Genomic DNA, 26,622 nt, shown 5'->3' on the forward strand with positions numbered 1-26,622 from the left:
CATAATTTCTTACAATGTTCTACTTCTTGTACATACTTTCATTATAGACTTTAACACGATGGAAGTTGTTCCCCGAGTGAAACTCATCTGTCCGAGGGTTTTGAAGGCGTCGCTATTGCCTCCGCTGTGATAAATGGGCTTTCAATGTACTCCAACGGGGCGCCCCTCCTGGCCAATCAGGGTGTCTGCAGCAGCTTCGACACCACCCCCCAGCGGCCGCACAGGCGCACTGAGCGCCCAACTGCCATTTTGTGGCAGAAGCTACTCTGCTAAAGCGGGAGAGGGATTAAAACAAACTGCGAAGAAGCCTGCATTTTTTTACCAGCCGGGTGAACTTTGTAGCACTGACTCCGTGCTGCCGGCCGAGTAAAACGGGAGGAGAAACACACTGAAACAGGTAAAGTACCACTACTTTTCTGATAAGGGGGAATTTGCAGGATCTTTAATCGGCCTCTAGGTGTCACGATGGGGCTCTGGGTCCGGGCAGCTCGTCGGAGAGTGTTTGTCTCCCTCTATCGTTATCGAAAATCCCGTCAAAATACGTTTAAATAACCGAACTTAGAAGAAATGTACACACGGCCAGCCGTATTTCACGTGTATCTGTGAACATACAGCGGAGGATGTGTTGCTTGTCCCGGGTCGGTTTGGTGAGGCTGAGGCCGAGGCGTCCATTTTCTCGCCTCTTTGTTTCCCGTCTTTACAGACATGGAAGTGGCGCGTTCAAGTGACTGCGCTCAGCTAACGGGAGCCTTCACGGACGCGAGCCGAAACGCAATACGTTTCCACACACACGGAAACAGCCGCGGGGCCGCACGGACGGACCGTCGTCGCGTTTGATCCCGCCGGTGTTCCGCTCGAGGTTCATTACGGAGCGTTGATCAGAAGAAGGCGGCAGCGAGTGAGCGTTGAAGGTTAGCGGGGTTAGCCGAGCTCGAGGCCCTCCCCACCCAACGCCCTGAGTGCGGCTGGAAAACTCCACAAAAAGCCCCAAAAAGTGATCCGAGCAGGCGCCGGGGTTGCTCTTTAATTTGACTGAATTGAAATCGGTGAATCGCCGAAGACTGAAATTAAAGTTAGTTCGCCTTCCTGGTCGCTGAGCACACAAACACAAACACGGAAACGGTAACGAGGCCAGTGCGGCAAAGAGGATGACGAGGCATTCACAGAAACCGTCCTCGGAGGTCTCCGAGGCCAAACACACGAGTCAACTTCTCCTTAAATCTGGTACCTTCCGTTGTTCGAGTTGTGCGCCTCTCTCCTCTGTTTTTGGGGCTCATCGCGACGCGGTCTGAGTTGTCAGTTGTTGTTGCACCCGTCGCCCGCTTGTCTTATTCGAGCCCACCGAGAGCCTCATGGCCACAGATCTATATTACAGCAGAGAGCTCCCTCTACGACTCGGCTCGGAGAGCTACAAAAATACCGCTGGATAGATGCAGTGCAGGCAGGCGACAGCTGCCCCGCTTCGTATCTTTGCCATGCTTGTGGGGATTTTTTTTTTTTTTTCTTTTTTTTTGTACCATGAGGCAAAGCTCCTCTGAAGGCCTTTACCAGAAGCCTCTCCAGTTTCCACCCGTTTAGCATCAGAAGGACATGGAAGCTTAAATCAACAAGACTTTGTGTCACTAATCGTACACACATTTCCACAGTTGTTTTCTGTGTAAACAAGAATGCTGCTATGATGCTTTTAAATGAGTAAATACAGAAACTACTTGACACCATCTCGAGTACATATTATTATTGTATCTAATAAGAGTCCATCTTAACTCGGTACTTTCCATGTTAGTGTGACGAAAGACCTCATCCGAACTTGGGTCATATTGAAAATGGTAAATATTATAAATGTGTTAAAGAGATAGAGGTCAAAAATAAGAATTATAAATAATAAAATAAGTAATTTTGCTGCAGCAGCTTCTGGGCACTCAGAAACGGCTCAGATATGAATGTCATGTCGTTTCAAAGTCTGTGGTGAAGTTGTTGTGAAATGTAAAAACAAAAATAATCAGAAAGATCAGCAGCCAATAAAGCTTTATTGATAAAGTCTTGCCTCTTACAATTAGTGGGGAAAACAGCTTTTATAAAACATGTAAGCACATATTCAAAGTTAACTTTTAGGCCATGTACCGATATCGGTATTTAGGAGCCTAAAAATCTGATGCCAATTTATTTGTTGGTTGTATATTTATAATATAAACATTTATCCTGAATAATCAATCTTGCTACATATATCTTCGATTTTTAAAAAAAAAAAAAAAAATGTATCCTTAACATTTGGACTAAGGTGGTCACAGTACGCAACATTGACATGTGCCTCAGTTTTGGTGTCTCGGTACAGCAGTGGAAATAAGAAATGGAAAGTACAGTGTTATATTTGAAAATGAAAAATGTAAACACTCAGGTTTCTAACTTACTGTAACCATCAAAATACTCAAATAGTGGATGTTGTAAATAAGAACAAAGAAATACCACGCTGACCTGTATGGTCTCAATATATTGAAATAAGTCAAATTGAAAATGACCATTAACACAAATGCAACATATTCATAAATAATAATAAACGATTTGCCAAAGGAAGTTGCGCATGAAGAGAGCGTCAGGAAAGACAAAATAACAAGTTGTCGCTTCAGGTGAACAGGATTGAATAGTTCACATCGTCAGAGATGTGTAAGACTGCTAAAGTCACTATTTCTGAGTGTAGAGGAAGTTTGTCTGTGTTTGAGTGCAGCTGTGTAACGTGTCCCTCTTCCCTCCCTCAGGTTGGCAGGGACAGACAGTCAGGTAGCACAACTTTGGTTAAGCAAAGCTCAGGGCTTTCCACTGCACAGGGGAGGACCAGTTCTGCCACCATCCCGACTGCAGCCCAGTCGCAAACATGTTACGAGTCAATGTTTCCCTTTTATTGGCGGTAACAGCAGTAGTGTTAAGTTTGAGTAAGTTTACAGCTGTATCACTCTGTTCACAGAAAATCCTGGAAATTATGTATTTTTCTTCCATATTTATTAATGGCCAATGATATGGAATTATTTGATGATCTGTTGGTTATGTTATGGCGAATTAGAGCTGTGACCGTTTGTAGAATATATTAAAGTTAAAATGGTGTTTTTCAATCACAATAATCTTCCCCAGCTCCAACAAGAATGGGAACTTTGAATGATATGCAGTCTGGGTCAAAGGTCAACTCTTATGTCTCGAGTTAGAAATGTAGCATGCTGTTGTACAGTCCAGTCTGATGACAGTGAGACGTGTTCCTGGGTAGTTTCTTCTCCCCTGCTGTTTTTAAGGCCCCATTTAGTTCACTGTCTTGTGTTGAGTTGAAAGAACGATCGTCACGGCGGTCTTTCAGTAAAGCCGGTTCTAGTGGAGGGTTTAAAATGTCTGCAGGTGATGTAACGCTGCTACATAACGTCTGTTTCCACAACACCACCCCTCAGTTCCTACCCAGCATGGACGGCGGGCCAAACGATGGTGTAGGGGTGGTGGACGTCCCCACCAAAGACTTCCCGTCCATCCAGGCCGTTCACAGCCAGGACGCCATGGTGGCCGACCTCCTTCAGCAAGCTGCAGAGGCGGGGGGCGTGGTGGAGGGACAAGCTGGAGTCGTCCTGGAGCAAGGTTCTTACTCATCTTCTCACCATTGAACTGTAAAAATCTCACATAGTAGTGCAGATTTTTGTTGCAAGCAGAAATGGTGTTGTTGTTGTTGTTGTTGTTGTTGTTTTTTGTTTTGAGAATGTGGTCAATGTTGTGTTTCAGGTCACGGGGAAGGAATGGTAGCTGTCTCCCAATCCCAGCAGCAGCTGATGGAGGCTGGGGTCGGTGTGGAAGGCGGAGCAGGGGTTGAAATGATGGTGATGGAGTCACTGGATCCCACCTTGTTGCAGATGAAGACGGAGGTACAGTCATTTTAAGAATCTGTTATTTGATGTGACTCACTTGTTGCCCGGTCTCGGCACAGGCAGGAAGCCCTTTGTGCTAATGTCACTTTCGCTTTAGAAATCAAATTTGCAAGAACTCAAGACTCCAAAATAGCTGCTAGTGTCAGGCTTCACCCAATATGCCCATTAAATTGAAGCTGATTTGCAGGTGATTGATCCTGCGGTGGGGGGATCATCAACCACCGTGGGTGTGGTCGGAGGGGTAGCGGGTGCTGCTCACCAAGCCACTGTGACAACAGTGGACCAGACTCAGATCATCACCCTGCAGGTAGGTGCTCCTGTAAACCATTTCATATCGTAACATCTTGTATCTCTTTGTGGCGTCAGAAGGAAGTTGACTTTACAAGATACGTGCAGGCCTTTCAAAAGTTCAATTCTCATATGTTTGGTATCCATTCTGAAGTCTTTCATCGGCCACAGTAGATGCTCCCTAAACACGTGTGCTGACCTCTGTCCTCAGGTGGTAAACATGGAGGAGCAAGCGGCTTTGGGCCTGGGGGAGCTGCAGTTGGTCCAGGTGCCTGTTTCTGCCACCACCGTGGAGGCCCTGCAGCAGGGCACCTTCGTAGACACCACCGCAATGCCAAAGGACGGAGACCCGGTCATCTGTCACACCCTGCCGCTGCCTGAGGGCTTTCAGGTACAACACTGATGCACGACTGCATTTTACAATTATAAACTGGATGACTTTGTGGTTTTAAACCCCTCGCAGACATGTAGCCTACTTCATTACAAAAATCTATTCGCATTCAATCCAATGGTCAAATGATCAAAATATGTTTGGCTAGGGATGTTTTATATCATTTCTTTTGTCCACTTCAGCACCTCCAGAAGAAAACTCCACACAATGTCAGTTCTGATGAAATGACTAAACAATCCATGCATTTGATGTTCAGGTAGTTAAGGTCGGTGCGAATGGGGAGGTGGAGACAGTGGAGCAGGAGGAGGGAGCGGAGGTCCACCCCGGAGAGGAGGAAGATGAAGAGGTGGGACACCAGCTGCTAGAAGAAGGCGAGGAAGAGCCCATGCAGCCTCCAAATGACGACTCGAACTGGAATAAAGACCCGGACTATCATCCCCCGTCTGGAATCATCAAGAGGAGCAAAAAGGTGAGATATTTGTTGGTGATATTTGTTGGTGATATCTGTCTTTGTTCCTGCAGATGTGGCGCTGCTCTCTGGAACTGAACTGAATTGACCTCCCTGTTTGTCCAGGGTAAAAAGAGCCGTCTGCGTTACGCTGAAGGAGACAAAGACATGGATGTCAGTGTGTATGACTTTGAAGAGGAACAGCAGGAGGGCCTTCTGTCCGAGGTCAACGCTGAGAAGGTGGTCGGCAACATGAAACCACCCAAACCTACCAAGATCAAGAAGAAGGGTAAGACGGTGCCTTTGAATGACACGATCAAATATGTAAATGTCCCCATCAGGTTTGATTTCATAGTTGGTTTTGGCTCGAAAAAGGAAAAAAAATACACTGATTTTTAGAAACTACAGCATGAATCATATTTTTTCTCCACCGGATTCACTAGTCACTCTAAATATAAGTAAGTAAGCAACAGGCAACATGTTTTTACAATGCACACTGCTTTACCCACAGTGCAATGCAATCAATTACTTTGTTTTGATCCCATGCTGCTGCTATATTATACCGCACGTATTCTTCCTGAGAATTTTACACAAAGTTACAAAATGCTAATAATAACATTACATAAAACATTTAGAGAGTAATATGAATTATTTACTTGTGTTATATATGGAGCATAAGTAATGACAAAACTTAACGCTAGTCAACATTTATGATTAGCAATTATTACAGCTATTATCATTATTATTTTGTAATACCTCCTACAATAGCAATATCAGTGTTATATGTGATACAGGATTCTTCCACAACACCAAACTACATAGAAACAGCTCATCGTAATACTATCACTACGTTATTATCAGTGTTATTATTGTACCAATAATAGAGTTATCAACACCACATTATTTTCGTGATTTTACCTGTGCAGTATTCAGAGCTATCACAACGATATCTAAAGAGTCTTTTCTACAGAACAGGACTATTCATTTAATATTAAAGTTTTTATTTTACCTGCTTGAAGCGTTTAGTGTAGAATTTTTTTTCCTGACGTGTTACATCGGGGTTTTTTTTTGCACGAGACCGTGTCTCGTGGGATTTGAACCCTGTCACTGAATGTGAGCTCTGTGGATGTCGTTGCTGTGTGGTAGGAGTGAAGAAGACGTTTCAGTGCGAGCTGTGCAGCTACACCTGCCCTCGACGCTCCAACTTGGACCGGCACATGAAGAGCCACACCGACGAGAGACCTCACAAATGTCACCTGTGTGGACGAGCCTTCAGGACGGTCACTCTGCTACGAAACCACCTCAACACACACACAGGTATTCACCAACCCACACCTTCACAGAAATATGAGGCCGAAAGTGTGCTGGTAAGTTTTAAGAGGGGACAGAAGACAACACGTGCACGCAAGGACAGTTTCCATGCGTCTTTGTTGTGTGTCTGCAGGAACTCGTCCACATAAGTGCACAGACTGCGACATGGCCTTCGTGACCAGTGGAGAGCTGGTCCGACATCGTCGCTACAAACATACTCACGAGAAACCCTTCAAGTGCTCCATGTGTGACTACGCCAGTGTGGAAGTAAGATTAACTCCCGTCTGCTTTTATGTTCTTGCCTTTTCCCAAAGATGAAATGTAAAAGTTCCCTCTGCGTGACTGTTGTGCAGGTGAGCAAACTAAAGCGCCACATCCGCTCCCACACCGGCGAGCGTCCGTTCCAGTGCAGTCTGTGCAGCTACGCCAGCAGAGACACGTACAAGCTGAAGAGACACATGAGGACACACTCAGGTACAACTGACACCAACTGTTCTGCTACGTGTTTGTTGAAGTACTGAAGGAGCACACTTGCAGAGATATCAGACTTTAGCAGCGTTATTTTGTTTGATTATAGAAAAAACTCATTTTGGTTATTTTCATTTGGAAAGCTATTTTTAGCCTCACTCACAAAATAATGTATTAGAATTTTAGATTAATAGGAATTAACCTTTTGCTAAACTCCCCAAATAATCACTTTCAATAGTCGTCATTTGTACTTGTAATGAAAAAATGTGGCTTCACTGATGGATACAGTTTTGTTCAAATCAGTACTTTTGGCAAAATGTATACTTTGTGTTTCATACCGCCGACCCATTATTATTTAATAGGTCTCTTTTCTATTCTTTTATACTTCTGCTGGATTAGAAATGTTAATAAGAAGATTGAACAGTAAATATGATCAACATTCTTCACAGGAGAGAAACCGTACGAGTGCTACATCTGCCACGCTCGTTTCACCCAGAGTGGAACCATGAAGATGCACATTCTGCAGAAACACACGGAGAACGTGGCCAAGTTCCACTGTCCACACTGTGACACTGTCATCGCACGCAAGAGTGACCTGGGTAACACACACACACACACACACACAGAGTGTAAACATACCAGACAAACAGGTTGTTTACCGTGCCGTGTGGTTTCACCCCCCTGATTTGCGTTCCCTGTGCGTCTCCAGGTGTTCACCTCCGTAAGCAGCACTCCTTCATTGAGACTGGGAAGAAGTGTCGGTACTGCGACGCCGTGTTTCACGAGCGCTACGCTCTGATTCAGCACCAGAAGTCTCACAAGAATGAGAAGAGATTCAAATGCGACATGTGTGACTACTGCTGCCGCCAGGTCTGTTTATACACAAACGTCCTGTGATATGTGGAGTTACTGTATTCTGAGCTAATTATCAATTTAATTTCAATACTCAAGGTCTCTCAAGACAGTGACCTTGCATTTTAAAAGGTTAAAATGTTATTGAATTCATTATTAAGAGTTATGAAGTGTCCCCACAGCCACTCCTGCTCCTCTGAGTTATGTTTGCTGTGGTCATCTTCCTACTTCAGCCTGTTAGCTGGTAGAAGAACTGTAATTCAATTTAATTGAATCCGTCTCAGGTAGTCTTTAACTGCGTGTCCCATGCTGCTGTTTCTAGGAGCGCCACATGGTGATGCATCGCAGGACCCACACTGGAGAGAAACCATACGCCTGCAGCCAGTGCGAGAAGACCTTCAGGCAGAAGCAGCTCCTGGACATGCACTTCAAACGCTACCACGACCCCAACTTCGTGCCCACTGCCTTCGTCTGCCCCAAGTGTAGCAAGACCTTCACTCGTAGGGTGAGAACGCTTTTCTCTCCAGCTGTCACACACCTGAAGCGAAGTCCTGAGTGGTTCAACACCAGATAATTCCTGATACTGACCATCTACCGGTGCTTTCTTTGTAGAACACCATGGCTCGCCACTCTGAGAACTGCAACGGAGAGGTGGAGGAGGCCGAGAATGGAGCTCCAGCCCCAAAGAAAGGGAGGAGAGGAAGAAAGAGGAAGATGAGGAGCAGGAGAGACGAGGACGACAGCGGTGAGAAGTCGGCGTTGTGCACGAGCAGGCCGATGATACTGTGCCAGCTGGAATCTAATCAGATCATCTGTATTCTGTCTCTTGTCATTCAGAGGAGGATCACGCTGAACTGGATGAGGAAGAGGAGGAGGGTGAGGGTGAGGAAGAGGCATCACTGCTACAGGAAGAGGAGGAGGAGCCGGAGAGCATGGAACTGGACCAGGCACCTGCCGCCATCCCGGTGCCGGCCCCCGACGAGCCGCCGGTCAAGAGGAAACGAGGTCGGCCCCCGAAGAACGCCCCCAAGCCTCCGACCCCCAGCAAGTCGGTCAGGGTGGCGGCCAAAACCACTGCTGCTGGTGAGAACACGACACGATGGGTTACACAGATCAGAGCAGCTGACGTTCAAGAGCAAAATGTTGCAAAGTACAGACCTCAGATGATCATCGGTGAAGATGACATCATATTTGAACAGCTGGTAGTCTCCTAGTTTTCCTGCAGCTGTGAGCGGTGCGACGAGGTTACCTGTCGTGATACCTGCATATCAACTGGGTTTTAAACTTAATGAGTCACTGAACATAAAAACAAACTGCTTCAGTCTCTTTTTAAAACATTAAAACAGTATTTTTCTGAGCGTGTCTCTCGCTCAGTTTACTTTGCTGCTGGTTTCTGACGCGCCGCATCACGTGATGTAACACTGCGTTGTCATTGGTTGAGGGATAGTAGGAGCGTTTGTTTCGATGTAGCTGATGTCCCGAGAGAGAGATTCTGATTTGCTTCCAATTAATTGTGCTGCCCTACTTCAGATACGTCCCGTTGTTACCTGCATCAGGTGTTTACTTTTTCTTATTCCCAGAGTTCCGAGCTAAAGTGCGTCTTTGTGTGTTTTGAAGCTACCGCCATCATTCAGGTGGAGGATGAGAGCACTGGCGCCGTGGAGAACATCATCGTGAAGAAGGAGGAGGGCGACGCCGCTGTCGCCACTCCTCTGGAGCAGGGCGTGGCCCTGACTGTGGAGGGGGTGGGGCTAGACGAGGAAGGGGTGGAGACTGTTGAGCTGGCCGTGAATGAGGAAACAGCAGCAGCTGCTGCCAACGGAGACCTGACACCAGAGATGATCCTCAGCATGATGGACCGGTGAACACGACACACTGCATCACACATGTAGCCGGACTACGACTCTCAAATCTGCAAATATACGTTAATATTTCCTCTTACTCTGCCTTCACCTGACGCTCCTCGACCCGAAACGGCTTCAAAAACGGGGGCGGTGAAAATACCCGTGCACAAAGAAGGGAGGCTGCATGTAGATACTAAACACAGCATCCATGTACATCAACCTGCATACTGATTTATACGAGTCACACACACACACACAGATAGCAGACCCTCCTGCACACACACCTGTGTCATCTCCCTCTTAGACAGACGTGTCCACCACGGCTCTCTTAATGCTAGTTTTCAGTTTGAATGTCCTATGAATGAGACTCTTTGTATTTTGCTACTTGTTCCTCCTGAAAGCCACATCCTGTGTCGGTCTCCACCCACACACACACTCTGCAGTTCATCCTCTCCATCACGCTGACATATGAATATATTATTTGATGTAACTTCACATTTTGCTCTTCTGCTTGCTGTTCATGCAACAATGCTGATATTTGCAAATTCCAAGCGTGTGTGTGTGTGTGTGTGCGTGTGTGTGTGCGTATGCGCGCGCATGTGTGTGTGTGTGTACAGATACATGCACATACATACATTCATATATGTATATATGTACACGTGTATTTACTTAACAACAAGGTAGTATACGGTACTTTGATTTGCCGCTGAGTTACCTCTCAGTCATATGACCTGTATTTGTCCTCCGTGACCTGGTGTGTGGACACGCGGTCCACCTTGTACATTGAGTCTTTAAGAGGAGTGAGTCGACGGGAGGACAGACAAACGGGTGTTTTCTAGTCGACTCGTTAGACCTCCACGATGCCGGCACCAGACCCGGTTCTGAACCGAGAGCAGCTCCCGGTCGGCCCGTGATCACTAACGGGTTGAAATAGCTGCTGAATTAGTTTCCCAGTTATATTTAGATTTTTTATTTTTTAATTCTTTCTCTTACCTATCACGGATGGATGTTCCTCCTCTTCCTTTCTCGCATTTCGAAGGACTCGAAGGCCATCACAGAAAATGAACGATCGCAGGTTGTGATTTTAAAACATTCCAAACACTTCAATCAATATGAAATTATGACTATGCATCTCAATCATCTCACCTCAAGTATTCAGCAGTGACAAATATTGCTTTGCCGGGTAATAAAACTCGCTCTGTCTCTTTCCATGAAATGTTTCCCACCCCAGTTTATATCGAACAGTGAACGAAGACCAGACCGTGAGTCGATGTCACTACCCACCCCCCTACCCCCCAATAATAATCAGCCCTAACCAGCCTTGGCAGGTGGCGTGTGATTGTAAATACACATTAAAAATCCTTGTGGACCTTTTGAATCTTTTTAAATAGTTAATTTGAAGACATGTTTGTTAAAAGAGACGTCAAGGTTTTCATTTCTCTGGTTAACATGTCAGTGCTGCTCTTGGTGCTCCATGTCCATGCCTGTCCTCCTCCTCTCCCCCAACCCCCCTCACCTCACCTCACCTCACTCACCTCTGTATGCTTGTCTGCTTTGATTCTGTTTTACGGTTTCCATTCCATTTTGTTGTCGCCACTGTGCTTCTCTGCGGTCGGTTACGTTCAGTGTCTCCTCGTGTCCTCCTCTCAAACAGGTGGGAGGTAGTTTCACCTGTAAAAGGAACAAGATGTTTTTGAGTATCTGCTGACAGACTGTTTGGCACTCATCTAAAAACATAAACTAGTAAATATTCTGTAATAACAGCAAAACAGCCTTCTTGTGTGTGTGTTTTTTTGTTTTTTTTAATACTGTCTTAATACAAGTTTGAATGCTTTTGGAAGCCGTCTGTTATGTGTGACTTGCAGGTTTTTATTTTCTTTCTGTAGGCCAGGTTGGTCCGTGTTCGCTCACTTTTGTAGCTTCGACCTGAGTTTCGGTGGTTTGGATTTAGTTTCACTCCTACGTTCAGGTTCAGGTTATTTCATTCCTGAAGATGAGACGCTGAACAGCTGATGAAGAACTAATCCTGTCCTCCGTCAGTGAGGTGTTTCAGCTGTGTTCAACACCACCAACCTTTTCCAGTGTTTCCCTCCTCTAACATGTGAATCATATTCATCTTGGAATAAATGATTAGTCAGCGACGAAAGTAATCCACAAAAACTTAATCTCACCTTTGCCTTTATTGGGAAAAAGACCTCTGAATATGAAGATATTTTTCAGCCATAACTGATGAGCTGCATTTGAAAATCACTTCATGGTATAAAGAAAACGGGACGAATGTCAGCTCACACGTAAACAAACATCTGTATGATGTCACATTTAGAAAAATTAAAGTACACACAATCACATTGGATAATAAAATACAGTTTCGGGGTATTGTCTGGTAATATAAATATGTTGATGACTGAGCTCCTGCTGATGACTTCACTGTGACAGTAACAGACTCCTGCAAAATGATCAGTAATAACAAAGCAGCCTGTGTTTGTGTTTAAAATCCACCTGTTCGAGGCCTTTTGAGTTTCATTTTGAATGCAAAGACTTTGACTTGTAATCAAGGAGTTTTAGATGATAAATTTCCACCTGATCTAAACGGTTCTTCCGTGACCTTGAAATATACCATGTCATGTTTGATTTCTATAAAAACATTTTTGGAGCCCCCTGCTGGTTACAGGTCAGTTAAGCAGCCTTGCGCTGGCTGTGCTTTTACCACAGTACTAATGTCTCTTCAAATGAACCACTTGTAAAAGTCTCATATAAAGTTCTTTTAACCTCTGTGATGCTCTTTTGTTTGCCTCCATTGTTTCGTCTTCAGTTTAATCCCATCAAAGATTCAACATCATCACACATCCTTAAAGGGAGAAGTTGTTTAGTTATTTTTGTTTGTTTGTTTTTGTGGGGATTGTACAAGGTGTTTGTTTACTTGTATAGTTTGGAGCTGCAGGAAGTTGTGCCATCGTGGAAGCTGAGCTGCTGTCTGACGGTGAGCTGAAGATGTTCTCAATATTGTGCACATTTAAACTGATATATATTCTTTTAGGTGCTTGAACTACGTGCATGTACTGATCTCCTGCAGGTAAACCCTCCCATCTGCCCCTTTAAACCTGAGACAGTTATGATGGTTGACTTTGTGAAAGTGCAGATTTCCTGGCTGCGGTGGGGTTCTCGGTGTGCGAGGCTCGATGAGGTTCCTGTCTGCTCAGGTTTTCTCCATTTTCACTTTAATCGTGACTCACAATATGCAACAGGATGTGTGTGTTCATGAGCAAAGATTGTGCATGATGAGCCAGAGAAGGTGACGTGTGTGTGTGTGTGTGAGAGAGAGAGAGAGAGAGAGAGCACAGGCAGGGTGGAAAAGAAAAAGGTGTTTATCGTCAGATGTGTATCAGAAGAATTTTGGTGTTGGTGGTTGGTGTGTTTGTTCAGCCTGTAACGTTCCTCCTGTGCTTCTCTTCTCTGGAGGAGTCGTGCTGGTTTTCTGGTGATTACTTCTTCACATCCATGTGTCCCTCCGTGATCCGTCCTCCTGTGTTGACCGTGTGGACGCTGGACGAGCAGCAGAGGATCTCAGCCTGACGGTTTACTGAAGCGTGCAGGATGGACGCCGTCTCCCAGAACCTGCAGGGTGAGATCAGACATTTCAACAGTTCATCCGTTTATATTGGAGACGGAGGAGCAGGCGAACAGCTGAAAGGTCCGTATGTGTGATTTTTAGAGCCACTGGCCACAAATCACACAGTTATGTGTGAGTCACTTCCTGCTTTGTTCAGGTCCACATCATTAAAACTGATTGAGTTAGAGAGGAGCTCCTTCAGCTTCAAGCTCACTGAACTTGAGTTGTACTTTATTATACTAAGACAGAGAGGGGACACCAAACACTGGAGGAATATTTGTTTGATAGTTTATGATCTAAAACAGGGAGAAATGCTCACATTATCCTAAATGAAATTTAGAATTTCAATTTTTCAATAAATTTCAATTCCGAATAAATAATAATAAAGAATAAATAAATAAATTTCAATACTGAAAACACAAACGGAAGCTAAAGACTTTTACTTCTTCATCATATAAGGAAACAGTTTGTGACTGTGAGGAAGATCGCTGTTCACCTTCTGTAGAATAAATAAGTACATAATTCATATCACAGAGAGACATCACGCTTCTCTGGACTGAAGTCTGCCTTCACAAACATCCGTTGATCTGCAGACTTTAGTTTTCTCATTACAACGTGTGAGGGAGAGTTTTTATGTCGTCAACAGCTGAGTTTCCACTCTGACAGTAAGAGACACCGAGAAGAAGGAAACGTGACTCAGTCTAAGGTTTTATTAACGAGAGAGATCAGAGAAATAGGATTCTGTCAGTCTCTGTCAACCTGCCATCTGTTGGTAGAAGAGGAATTTATAAAGAACAGATTTCTTTAAAAAAAAAAAAAAAACTACTGGACAGAAGAGACGTGTCCCTGAACAACATGACAGCTGTTGAAATAGTGAATATTCAGGGTTGCAGACAGAATTCCTCCTTCTGCTTTACAAATCTAAGTTCATTCAACTGAAGTTGAATAATTTTTCCAAAGTACTTTGATGAGTTTTCAAAATGTGACACAAAGTTAAGGTAAAAAAAAACAACAAGAAAACAAGTTAAATAAACTAAGTTTCCTGTGGACGGTTTATTTGACGTCATCTCAGTTCTTTGTCTGTCAGTACAGTAACAACATGTGAGGCTGGCTGGTTCATTTATAAGTGTAATAAGGACTGATTTCAATATCGACCTTCATTTTTATTATGAAGAAGATGATTTGATTGGACGTCTGTTAAAGACACAAGTTTCCATCATGTTGGTTTTCTTCAATCTAATGAAGGAAGTTTTAAATGTGATGAGATGTTAGTTTTGCGTGCATGAAGGAATGTTTTCCAATGTTTGTTTCATGGATTTCAATTTAGTATTCATTTCATTTCACTGCATTTAAAGTAATAAAACGAAATACAAAAGCAACAATTAAAGATTACAAAAAAAAAAAATCTGAAAACAAAAAAGAAGTTCGTTATAATGAGTCTGAAACTGTATTGGTGATATTTATTTGCTTATTCTCAGCTCCTTTCTGTCAGCTTGTAACAAGTCAGGAGTTAAACTGTTTCTAAACTGCATATTTTGGGGAAAAAAACAAGATGTATTATTTCACCAGTTTATGACTGAGAGTCTTCGGCTGTGTGACTTTAAATTTTCAGCTCCAGTATATTTGATTATCTTAGCTTCCCTCTTTGAGAGTTTGGTGACTCGGGTTCACCAGACTGAATTAAGACCATTAGAAAACCGGATTGAACTGGATTATATAGTTACACAACCCGTGTTATCCCACACAGTGAACCTCTCCCCATCTTCACTGCTGACAGACTCTGCTGTCTGTGATGCTCTTTTTAAACCCCAATATGTCACTGATCTGTTGTCAGTTAACCTAATTAGTTGGGAGATGTTCCACCAGGTTGTTTTTTTTTGTAGCATTTCACAACTTTTCCGGTCTTTTGTTGCTCCTGTCCCAACTTTTTGGAGACGTGTTGCTGCCATCAAATTCAAAAAGAACATATATTTTCCATGAAACAATTTGCATTTACATGATTTGCAAATCATTACATTATTATTATTACATTTCATTTAGCTGATGCTTTTATCCAAAGCGACTTACAATAAGCGCATTTCAACCATGAGGGTACAAAACCCAGAACAACAGGAATCAAGAAAATACAATTTTCTTCAAGAAAGCCAAACTACAAAGTTCTATCAGTAAGTTCCATTTTAAGTGCTACTATGTCGAGCTGCAGCATTCTGGATGAGCTGCAGAGGTCAGATGGTACTAACAGGTAGACCTGCCAGGAGGGAGTCACAGTAGTCTAGATGTGAGATGACCAGAACCTGGACCAGAACCTGGACCAGAGCCTGAATGACAGAGCCGAGAGAGTTGGTGTACAGAGAGAAGAGGAGGGGACCCGGGACGGAGCCTTGAGGGACACCAGTAGTGAGAGGACAAGGTTCAGACACAGATCCTCTCCAAGTTACCCGGTAGGTGAGGTCGTTGAGGTAGGATGAGAACAGGGAGAGAGCAGAGCCTGAGACACCGAGGTCCTGAAGGAGGAAAGAAGGATCTGGTGGTTCACTGTGTCAAATGCAGCAGAAGGTCTAGAAGGATCAGGACAGAGGACAGGGAGGCTGCTCAGAGACAGAAGGAGGACCGTCTCTGTTGAGTGGTCTGTTGAAACCAGACTGGTGGTCAAGAAGATTATTATGGAGGAGATAGGAGGAGAGTTGGTTAAAGATAGCTCGCTCCAGAGTTTTGTAAAGAAAGTTAAGAAGAGAGACGGTCTGTAGTTGTTTACTTCAGACGGGTTGGGGGGGGGTTTCTTCAGGAGAGGGTTCACTCTCTCCTTCAGAGAGTTCAGGAAACAGACCGTTGGCAGAGAAGTGTTGATGAGATGGAGAGAAAAGGAAGAAGGTCAGGAGCAATAGACTGGAGAATGTGAGATGGGATGGGGAGAGGGGGCAGGTGGTTGGGGGGGTGGAGGTTACCAAGGTAACAACTTGATTGGGAGACAGAGGGGTGAAAGAGGAAAGCGAAGGGGATGAAGATGATGGAAATGTAGTTAGAGAAGATGGATTAGAAAATGAGGAGCGTATGTCATCAATCTTTTTAGTAAAGTTGACAAAGTGGCTTGGTAAAAGAGTGGAGGGGGGAGGAGGGGTCAGAGAGGTTGGAGAAGATGGAGATAAGCTTTTTGGGGTTAGAAGATGAGGATTGACTTCTGGTTAGGTAGAAGGAGCTTTTGGCTGCAGAGAAAGAGGAGAGGAGAGATTGATAAGTGAGCAGGTCGTCAGAGTGGTTAGATTTTCTACATTTCCTTTCTGCTGCTCTCATAGTGTCTCTCAGACAACCACGGAGCTGGGGAGGACTGGAGGACATGGAGGAGGACAGAGACAATCAAGAGAGGAAGACAGAGTAGAAAGGAGAGTGTCTGTGGCTGAGATAGGATGCATGAGGGAGAAAGAGTCAGTTGAAGGGAGGGCAGATAAAACAGGAGGGAGAGAGGGAGTGAATGTTGTGACGGACAGGTCCAGAGTCTGTTGATGTGGTCAGGTTGTCAGTTTGAGAGAGTAAGAAATAAAGAAGTGGTCAGAGACATGAAGTGGAGTTACAGTGAGGTTAGATGTGGAGCAGTTTCTGGTGAAATATAGTCCAGGTGCTTTCTGGCTTTGTGAGTAGGAGGGGAAGGACTGAGTGAGAGAGCAAAGGAGGACAAGAAAAGTAAAAGGTCAGATGACTTCTCAGTCTGGATGTTAAAGTCATCGTGTTCTCTTTTTATTTACATTTTAAACAGCATCCCAACTTTTTGGGGGGAACAGGGTTGTAATTAAGCAGCATATCATCGATTCTCCAACTCGACGCTCCACACAACTTCCCTTTGTCTTCGTTGGGCTCCTCGCTCCGTAATAAAAGCTGGAGCGGTAGAATTTATTTCTACAATAAGATGCAGCAGGTCCGTTCTTACAGATACTCTAGGCTGCTCACAGAGACAATCAGACTCCCAGATGTGCAGAACATCACGCAGAGGTCCTGTTGACCGTGAAGACGCTCCGAGTGGAGTGTGACAGGAACGTAACAGCGCTGCTGTCTGTGTTTGTGACCCTGAGAGTAGATGAGATCTCGGCGCTGCTGAAGCCTCACAGAGTCTGTCTGGTGACGCCGGTGGTCCTGAACCAGTCCAGTCAGCCAGGTGGCCGCTCAGCCAGCATGTTAATGGTGAGTAACACACACACACACACACACACACACACACACACACACACACACACACAGTCCACTCTGTGAATATAAGGGCTCTACTCACAACACTGTTTACTGTGCTCACTTTATATCGTCATGTGAATAAATAAGAGCACCCTGTGGAAGTTGGACATATTTCATCCTCCCTGAAACTGTCTACAGATAAAGGTGACAAACTCAGACTAATGTCACATAAAACTCATTTATTTAATTTTAATAATAATTTTTTTTTTTTTTTTAAAGTCTCATGGAATAAGTAAGTACATTTATCACATCTTATAATATTATATCTGTATCTGTTAAAGCAACTATATTATCTGCATCCCTATCTGTACTTGGAGGGGCTAAAACCGGAAGTGGGTGGGAACTAACCTAAATAGATAAGTAATTAATCAAAATTTGCTAAATTAATCCATCAAACTAAAATCAGGTTCCAGTGATCAGAACCGCCTCCTTGATGGGTCTGATTCAAACCTCTGACATCGAGGCTCTGCTGTTCTCTGTGCTGTTGAAGTGTGTGACGTCCTCATGCTGAGATCTAAAGAGCTCTGAGGCCTTCAGAGAAAAAAAATCGTGTCACGAGTCTGTCGGAGATTTAAAAAGATCTCCAGGTGATTAGAAATAAATAGTTCCAGTGTGAGGAGCATCATCTACAGCTGGCAGTAGACTGACTGCTGGAGCAGATTCAGACGCTTCGACGCACAAAGAGTCTCCGAGAAGACAAAACCTTCATCCAGGAATAAAGAGCACATAGAACATTAAACCTACTGATATTATAGCTGAATAAATGACCTACTTTGTTGAACTCAAAGTGAACTTGACCTTCAACCTCCAAAATCTAAATTTAACATTTGTGACAAATTTGAAGAAACTTTCTCCAGGCATTCCTGAGAAATTGCATTTACAGGCATGTGTTAATGTGAGGTGGCAGTGACCTTTGACCTTTAACCACCAAAGTCTTATCAGGTCATCGTTGGTACTAACTGATGTTTTGGCCAAATTCACTCACAGTGTTCTTCATATATTACAATCACAAGAACAGGACGGACAGATGAGGGGAACATGAGGTCACAGAGACTTTGAACTTTGACCTCTGTCCACCAAACTCTAATCAGTTCATCCTTGAAGCCGAGCGAACGATTGTGTCACATTTGTGTTACGTAGCTTTACCTCGTTGACATGGTAACCTCCTTAAGTCTCTGAGAGAAAAAAAAAAAAGGCTGGAGACTCTTGAGCTACACAAAATGACGAGAAACTCATGCAATCACCATGTAACTCCAGTGGGGGGCGCTGTGGGTCTGTCAGCTCTATTGATGTCTGTCTGTCTCAGGTACTGAGTCTATGGAGAGGTTACCTGGTGATAAGCAAGCAACCTGTCAGGGTGAGTCACTACTCAAACCAAAGCTCCGCCCACTCCCTGCTTTGTATGACAAGATTTGAAAATATGCAAGTTTAATTTTCTCTGATAACCTGCTCTGGATCCTCTTCACTGTGTGTGTGTGTGTGTGTGTGTGTGTGTGTGTGTGTGTGTGTGTGTGTGTGTGTGTGTGTGTGTGTGTGTTTGCAGGTGGAGAGTGCATTCAGCTACCTGGATATTCGCTCCATCAGCATTCACGGTCTCACGCAGGTACACCATCACTGTGAATCTGATCAGAGTCAAAACTGTTTATTATGTTTGCCCATATTTCTTGGATTCACTTTATCAAACATGTTTTATTCTATTTGTTTATTTTTGCTCTAATATTATATATATAAAAAACGTCCTGCTATTTAAAATGATTTAAAATAGCAGGTTAGAAATATGCAGGAGAAATAATGTGATTTTAGATTTATTTTGCTGACGTGTTTGTCCGGAGAGTCACACGTGTGCGACGTGTGTTGCAGGTTGCCTTGGAGACCGACATACAGACTCTGTCCTTCAGTGTGCTGCACGCTCCAGATCTGGAGGCCATGATCAGTCACATGACCGCCTCTCTGAAGAGGGTCTTCCCTGATTCGTCCCCGGGGTGAGTGAGGTGTTGTTCCGCCGTGAAGCTTCGGCGCTTCCTGTCAGAGATTCTCCATGTTTGTGTGCGACTATGATATAAATATGTTGGAGGATGGTGTTCGACACTCGGCTGTAAAACCTCCTGCAGCTCTGCTGGGTTGAGATCTTTGAAGGAGTCTCAACATTTCCTTCAGAACATCAATATTCAATGTTTCTGCTCTCTTTTTTTTCCTCTTTGAGTTGTCCACCAGTCTGTAAATCAAAACAGTAACTTTAATCCTGCCATCAAACATATTCAGCACATATTTGAACTAAGAACCATTTGATTTTAATGAGCTTTCCTTCAGCACCAGCAGGTTAAGTGAGGTCATGTAACTCCGGTCTGTAGCTGTATGAGGGATGAACCGAGCTCATGATATTAGCTGAGTGCGAGTCTTATGATGTGTTCCAGATGTTGTTCTTGACAGAGGACACAAAAACACGTTGATTTCTGGGTAAAATAATTCTAACTACAGACATTATTTCCAGTCAGTGAGTGTCAACACTACTCTGTCAAAATTCAAGTACTAACCTGTAAGAGCACTATTAGTGAGGGAAGTACGTCATCTGGAACACAACGTTAGTGTTTACAAGTGAATTTTAAACATGATGTCTCTGTTGGTTTGATGATGTCAGCATGTCAGTCTCCCACCTTAAACTTGTGGCCCCTTCAATCTTCAGGAAGCTGTTGAAGACGATCCCGACTGATTTCCAGGAGAGACTCCTCTCGCTGACGGCCGTGATCGAACAGCAGCTGGACGGTCAGATGGGCTCCTGCGGTACGTCACCCTCTCGTTAAAACGTGTCATCACCCGGCGTGAACGTCACCTCTGGGTCGGATCGAAGGACATCAGGTCACCTGATCACTGACGTGTTTGCATGTTGCCCTGCAGGAGGATTCTCTGACACGTATGCTGCTTTGTGTGATTTCAACGAGATGCCTTTTAGAGAAGAGATCCAGTGGGTGAGTCGCAGCATCAAACACTTCAACACACGAACCTCCTCCGTTCTGTCGTCAGCTGTCTAAGTGACGGCCAACTGTTTCCGCAGGACGTCGACAACATCTACCACGTCCACAACCGGAGACAGTTCAACCTGCAGGATTTCAGCCACTTGGACAACAGGTGGGATGCAGAGCAGGGCGTCTTCACTTGATCTCCCCTCACATCTGTCTCACACGGTCCTCTGTCTCCTCACAGGGACCTGGCGCTGGCCGTTGCAGCTCTGTCCTACAACCGGTGGTTCACCAAGATCTACTGCAGAGACCTCCGACTGGTTCGCTCTTTCTCTCTTTGGGATGGTCGCATATTTATGCATCAGAACAGAACTCATTTCATACAACCGGGTTTCCAAAAGAAGTTGGGACAGAATGTGATGATCACATAAACCCATATTTAATTGAAAACAGATCAAAAGGCAACACATTAAACGTTGAAACTCTGTGTTTTTGTCGCTTCAGTCAGTGGACGTCCAGCAGCAGCTGGCCTTCCTGTTGTCCAGCTCCCCCAGCCTGCAGGAGCTCTCGCTGGAGGCCTGCGGACTCAAGCTGTGAGTTTGTGTGTGAAAGTAAAGCAATGCTTCCTAGCAGGGAGCGTTCTGCCTGTTTCCCCCAGTGCCTGCGTGAAGCTCTGGTTTCCTCCCACAGTCCAAACACACGTCTGTTCGGTTAACGGCTGCTTGTCGGATGTCTCCAAAAAACTTCTGTCGTTTCTGTGAAATGGACCAGGAGAGGCAGAGTTAGTTGAAACTAAAGGAACTCAGAACTGTGCGCATGTTTAAGGAGCTGAAATTATAGTGAGGATGCTTCTAAAGATTTTTTTTTTTAAGTGAAGAGCTTAAAATTGATCCATTAACTTGATAAAAGTGCAGAAAAATAAAAACCCCGTCATATGAGTGTTTGACGTGAGGACAGAACCAGCTCTTCTCGTTCTTCAAGGTCTTCAGGCAGGTGGTTCAGCATGTTGGACGTCTGTCTGCAGGTCTTCTGTGGACTCAGTCTGTCTCCTGGTGAGATCCAGACCGACTCCCTGAAGTGGAGATCAGAGCTACGATGGTTCAGACCGTCGGCTGCAGGACTCTTTGTTCTTTATGACTCCGGCTGAACGTTTGGACTCGTTGTCCTGCTGCAGAAAGAATTTGGGACCAATCAGACGCCTCCGTGATGGTATCAGACGGAGGATCTGAACATTTTCAGTATTAAAAACCTCTGTGTTGCTGGATACCTCCAGGAAAACGTGTTCACGTGTGAATCAAAGCAGCTGCTTCCAGTTCATGATCGATCGAGAAGTGACTGTTTCATTCTGCTGCAGGGACTTTGCAGTGAAAATGGCGGCGGCCCTCCGAGAGCCCACCTCCTCCACCCTGCGGTCCATCAACCTGTCGGGAAACCAGATCGAAGACAAAGGTGCAGTTCTGATGAATCACATCGGAGGGATACGAACACACGGCAGCAGACTGACGGTTCATCTTCAACCGAGCGGCTGAAGTTCTCCTTTCTGATCATTACACTTCTAATCTGTGGGGATCAGAACACACACTGGGTTTTACACATGTTGTGTGTGTGTGTGTGTGTGTGTGTGTGTGTGTGTGTGTGTGTGTGTGTGTGTTGTGTTTTTGTTAGGTTAGGTTATGTAGTTACTTTATTAATCCCCGAGGGGAAATTTTGTATTCCTAGGTGTGATAGCTCTCAGTCAGGAGTTGGAGAATCTGGATGACGGACTGAAGCACCTTTCTCTGTCGCGGGTGTCAATGACTGCGAGAGGTACACACACACACACACACACACACACACACACACACATTGACTGGACAGTGTGTTTCTGTTTTTCCTCCTCAGATTGAATGAGGACAGAATGTGCTGTGATTTTATGGAACTTTCGGTAACACGATCATCATTTGACCTCATCTGTGTCCTCCTTGTCCTCTCTGTCCTCTGTGTCTTCTGTGTCCCAGGTCTCGGCTGTCTCAGTCAAGTGTTGTCCTCCAGTCAGCTGTTCTCAGCGTCTCTGACCCACCTGGACCTGTCCGGTAACCCCGGCAGCCTGGTCACCGAGGAAGCCACGGTACGCCGATGTGTGTGTGTCTGTCCCGTCAAGTCATGTGGATTTTATACACAAAGAGTGCACGCATGGTTATACAACACACACACACACACACACACACACACACACACACACACACACACACACACACACACACACACACACACATCCAGAAGTGGAGCTGTAGTGGAGAGGTTGGGGAGAAATCCCAGCATGGACCTGATGGTTAGAATCTAAACATCTAGAGTTGTCAGTCACGTCACAGAAAACATCCTGGAAACCTGGAAAAGGATTTCCTGATGAAATGTAGGAACACTGTACGAGTGTTCGTAGTTCCAGGATTTTTCACTGAACGTATTTTTAAGTTTGGACTGTAGTAGTAGACTGTACTGATCGTGGTTTTATTGTTTAGGTTTTTGTGGATGCAAACAAAAACTGTCCAGTAATTTCTTTTCATAGCGGACATCACTTTATAAGACTAATAAATGTGTCCAACATTCAAAGGGACCCTCCACGCTGGTTAACTCCTGCAGAGATCAACCTTGTTCATGTCAGAATTCTGTTTATTGGCTGTTTTTGCACACCAGGACTTTGCTCGGTTCTGCAGCAGCTCTCAAGACATGTTCAACGACAGACATCAAAGGAAATAAAGTCTTAAAAATAACAGAATACATATCCCAACGCTGCTGTGAGACTCACAACTGTGGAATTAACTCACTTAAACTCAAACTGCAGCAAACCATGTCTCAACCACTGAAACACATACTACACAGTATATGTATACATTGTGTGTGTGTGTGTGTGTGTGTGTGTGTGTGTGTGTGTGTGTGTGTGTGTGTGTGTGTGTGTGTGTGTGTGCAGTTTTTCTTCATGTTCCTGTCCAGCACGAACTCTCTGTCTCATCTGGACCTCAGTGACACCAGCTGTCCTCTGGACACGGTCAGTGGTTTTAAAATGCTTCTTTCTTTTGTTTCTTGGATTTCATTGAAGGATAAAAGTCAGACATTTTGGAAAATGGTCACCACGGTGCAGTTAGTGTTGGAGCCACGTTTGAAACTATTCTGCCTCCAGAAGCAGCAACTCAGTCATCATGTCTCCGTCTCTAACCGTCTCTTGCAGCTGTTTGTGTCGCTGTCTGCTGGATGTTGTTACAGACTGAAGCACCTGAACTTGGCCAGGAATCCTTTCAGCCACAGGTCAGCTGCTCCGTTCCTCTTCAGTCTGTGTCTGCAGTGTTTTTATGAGACCTGTGAATGATCTCTGCACTGGTCACACATGGATTCATCATTATAGACTCATTACTCCTGCATATGTATTTCTGCACACGCGTCATGGATGATGTATGAACACATCACTCCGGCCGTCATTAGTTTTGTGGAGTTTGTACTGTATGTATTTAACTCTTCAATAACAGCTATTTGTTTTTTATCTGTTTACCTTTAGTATAATTGGTTTAATTTACTGCAGAGACAGAAACAAATAACTGAGAGTCATTCTGATAATTCATTCAGTCCATGACATCCAAAGCATCAGCTGACAGGAAGTTGTTCACTTCTCTCAAATATAAAAGTTTATATGTTGTTATGTGAATGAATGAAAGCTTTAATACCAATACGTGGATTCACTTTTTTCAAAGAGCATCAACAGCAACTAACATAATCATAAATATGAGGTTATCAAGGTGTCAGTGCGTCCGTCTGTGGTCATCTGAATTTTTAATAAACATAAAACAATAGATATAAAAGCTGTGTGACATTCAGCCAAATAAAGTCACATCAGTAATTAACAGGTATGCTAAATAAATACACCCTTTATTACAAGTGACGTAAACTCACATGGGTAAAACATGTAATACTTTAAACAGCCACCAGAGGGCGCTGTAAGACAACAACAGTCCACAGTTTGCTATAAACCTCATAAGAGCAATAATGTCTGACTGACCCCTGAAGCTGGACTGTAACATTAACACAACAATAAATACAGAACAGAAACACAGTACATGTTTAACACAGCAGCTTCCCATCATGCATCAGTCTGTGAGCTGAGAACACGCGTGCATTCTACTGATGACATACTCTTTTTATTCTCTTACTGCTTCTACACGATTCATCATCACACAGATGCTCACGAGAACTGAGTAACAGGTGGAAGCGTTATAAGTTTTAAAAGAAGTGGTGATATTAACCAAATTGATATCAGCCCTGTTTAGAAAATGTTAGCATGCTCATATGCTACCTGGAAAACATCAGCTTGTTGTCAATATTAGTCTGCGAACATCCTGTTGTTGAAAAAATGAATAATAATAATAATTAAACATTTTATTTCTGTAATGTTAAAATGATCAAAACAACACATCGACAGAATAAAATGTACTGTAACTGTATTTACGTCTGTCTGTGTGTCTCTGTGTGTGTGTGTGTGTGTGTGTGTGTGTGTGCGTGCGTGTGTGTGTGTGTGTGTGTGTGCGTGCGTGTGTGTGTGTGTAGAAAGGTGCGGGATGTGACCAGGAGCATTCGGGAGTTCTTCAGTCAGAGCTGTGAGTTAAAGTATGTTGGCCTGTCTGCAACCAAACTACCTGCACAAGCTCTCAGGTGTGTTTACGCCCCACAATATGTGTTTTATATATATATATATATACTGTATGATATATGTTATGGAAAAATAAGATGAGACACATTGAAAAGGATCAGCGTATTTTGGGGATTTTTTTTCAAATCGCGATAGCGATGCAAACATGATTAACTGGCTGACAAAAATATCTTCCCTTTAATATCTGCTGTATTCATTTCTGTTGTCCCTCCACACTCCCACCACGCTGTAAACATTTCAGCACAGCCTGAGAAATAGGAAGTCTGTTTATGTGTCCACGTGCATGATGTTACATCGATATGTTTTGTTGTGTTGCAGGTTGTTGCTGCAGGGACTGGCCACCAACACTCGTCTGTTTGGGCTGGAGTTGGACCTCAGCAGCTGTGAGGTACAATACACACCTTTATAATACACACATGCAGAGAAAAGAAAAACACCTTTTATGATAATATATATATGTGTGTGTGTGTGTGTGTGTGTGTGTGTGTGTGTGTAGCTCCGCTCAGCGGGGGCGCAGGTGATACAGGAGCACATCTCTGAGGCGACAGCCATCAGCAGTCTGGATATTTCTGATAACAGTAAGTTAAACCACGTTACGCAGTTAGGTAATACGATACTTTACGAGATGATAAGATACAGTACGATACGATACGATACGTTACGATACATTACGATACGATACTATACAATACTTTACAAGATGATAAGATACAGTACGTTGCGATACGTTGTGATGCGATATGTTACGATACGTTACGATACGTTGTGATGCGATACGTTACAATACGTTGTGATGCGATATGTTACAATACGTTGTGATGTGATACGTTACGATATGTTACGATACGTTACGATACGTTGTGATGCGATACGTTACGATACGTTACGATACGTTGTGATGCGATACGTTACAATACGTTGTGATGTGATACGTTACGATATGTTACGATACGTTACGATACGTTGTGATGCGATACGTTACGATACGTTACGATACGTTGTGATGCAATACGTTACGATACGTTACGATATGTTACGATATGTTACGATACGTTACGATACGTTACGATACGTTGTGATGTGATACATTACGATATGTTACGATACGTTACGATACGTTACGATACGTTGTGATGCGATACGTTGTGATGTGATACGTTACGATACGTTACGATACGTTGTGATGCAATACGTTACAATACGTTGTGATGTGATACGTTACGATACGTTACGATACGTTGTGATGCGATACGTTACAATACGTTGTGATGTGATACGTTACGATACGTTACGATACGTTACGATATGTTACGATACGTTACGATACGTTACGATACGTTGTGATGTGATACGTTACGATACGTTGTGATGCAATACGTTACGATACGTTACGATATGTTACGATACGTTACGATACGTTGTGATGTGATACGTTACGATACGTTACGATATGTTACGATACGTTACGATACGTTACGATACGTTGTGATGCGATACGTTACGATACGTTGTGATGCAATACGTTACGATACGTTACGATACGTTACGATATGTTACGATACGTTACAATATGTTACGATACGTTATGATATGTTATGGTACGTTACGATACGTTACGATATGTTACGGTACGTTATGATATGTTACAATACGTTACGATACAT

General features: G+C 43.9%; 2 protein-coding genes across 6 annotated transcripts in view; both read left to right on the forward strand.

Moving 5' to 3' along the window:
* The first annotated feature begins 232 nt into the window (after positions 1 to 232).
* Positions 233 to 12,267, forward strand: ctcf (CCCTC-binding factor (zinc finger protein)). 5 transcript variants are annotated; one of them, XM_069162124.1, is made up of 17 exons: positions 457 to 1,692; positions 1,784 to 1,826; positions 3,429 to 3,609; positions 3,751 to 3,890; positions 4,081 to 4,200; positions 4,393 to 4,572; positions 4,829 to 5,041; positions 5,147 to 5,309; positions 6,167 to 6,337; positions 6,465 to 6,598; positions 6,685 to 6,805; positions 7,249 to 7,398; positions 7,509 to 7,669; positions 7,974 to 8,156; positions 8,264 to 8,396; positions 8,489 to 8,734; positions 9,269 to 12,267. In XM_069162124.1, the coding sequence occupies exons 1-17, from the start codon at positions 1,676 to 1,678 to the stop codon at positions 9,514 to 9,516; spliced, it is 2,604 nt and encodes an 867-aa protein (XP_069018225.1). In that variant the 5' UTR covers positions 457 to 1,675; the 3' UTR covers positions 9,517 to 12,267. The 5 variants fall into 5 exon arrangements, with proteins under 5 accessions (XP_069018227.1, XP_069018225.1, XP_069018226.1 ...); XM_069162125.1 differs by having other exon boundaries at positions 5,156 to 5,309; XM_069162126.1 differs by lacking the exons at positions 457 to 1,692; positions 1,784 to 1,826 and adding an exon at positions 233 to 397.
* Positions 12,268 to 12,940: 673 nt separating this feature from the next.
* Positions 12,941 to 26,622, forward strand: part of carmil2 (capping protein regulator and myosin 1 linker 2) — a 49,398-nt gene continuing 35,716 nt past the window's right edge. The window contains 18 exon segments of the mRNA XM_069161892.1: positions 12,941 to 13,117; positions 17,175 to 17,278; positions 18,633 to 18,683; positions 18,870 to 18,929; positions 19,187 to 19,308; positions 20,010 to 20,107; positions 20,222 to 20,292; positions 20,379 to 20,452; positions 20,528 to 20,603; positions 20,788 to 20,876; positions 21,638 to 21,732; positions 22,003 to 22,089; positions 22,281 to 22,390; positions 23,231 to 23,308; positions 23,489 to 23,565; positions 24,856 to 24,960; positions 25,277 to 25,346; positions 25,455 to 25,536. Of these exon segments, the coding sequence (XP_069017993.1) occupies positions 13,090 to 13,117; positions 17,175 to 17,278; positions 18,633 to 18,683; positions 18,870 to 18,929; positions 19,187 to 19,308; positions 20,010 to 20,107; positions 20,222 to 20,292; positions 20,379 to 20,452; positions 20,528 to 20,603; positions 20,788 to 20,876; positions 21,638 to 21,732; positions 22,003 to 22,089; positions 22,281 to 22,390; positions 23,231 to 23,308; positions 23,489 to 23,565; positions 24,856 to 24,960; positions 25,277 to 25,346; positions 25,455 to 25,536 (1,477 nt within the window). The 5' untranslated portion in view covers positions 12,941 to 13,089.

The sequence above is a fragment of the Embiotoca jacksoni genome, unplaced genomic scaffold (assembly GCF_022577435.1).
Source record: "Embiotoca jacksoni isolate LCO1_2020_lvr unplaced genomic scaffold, fEmbJac1.0.p SCAF_3, whole genome shotgun sequence".
Taxonomy (NCBI): Eukaryota; Metazoa; Chordata; class Actinopteri; family Embiotocidae; genus Embiotoca; species Embiotoca jacksoni.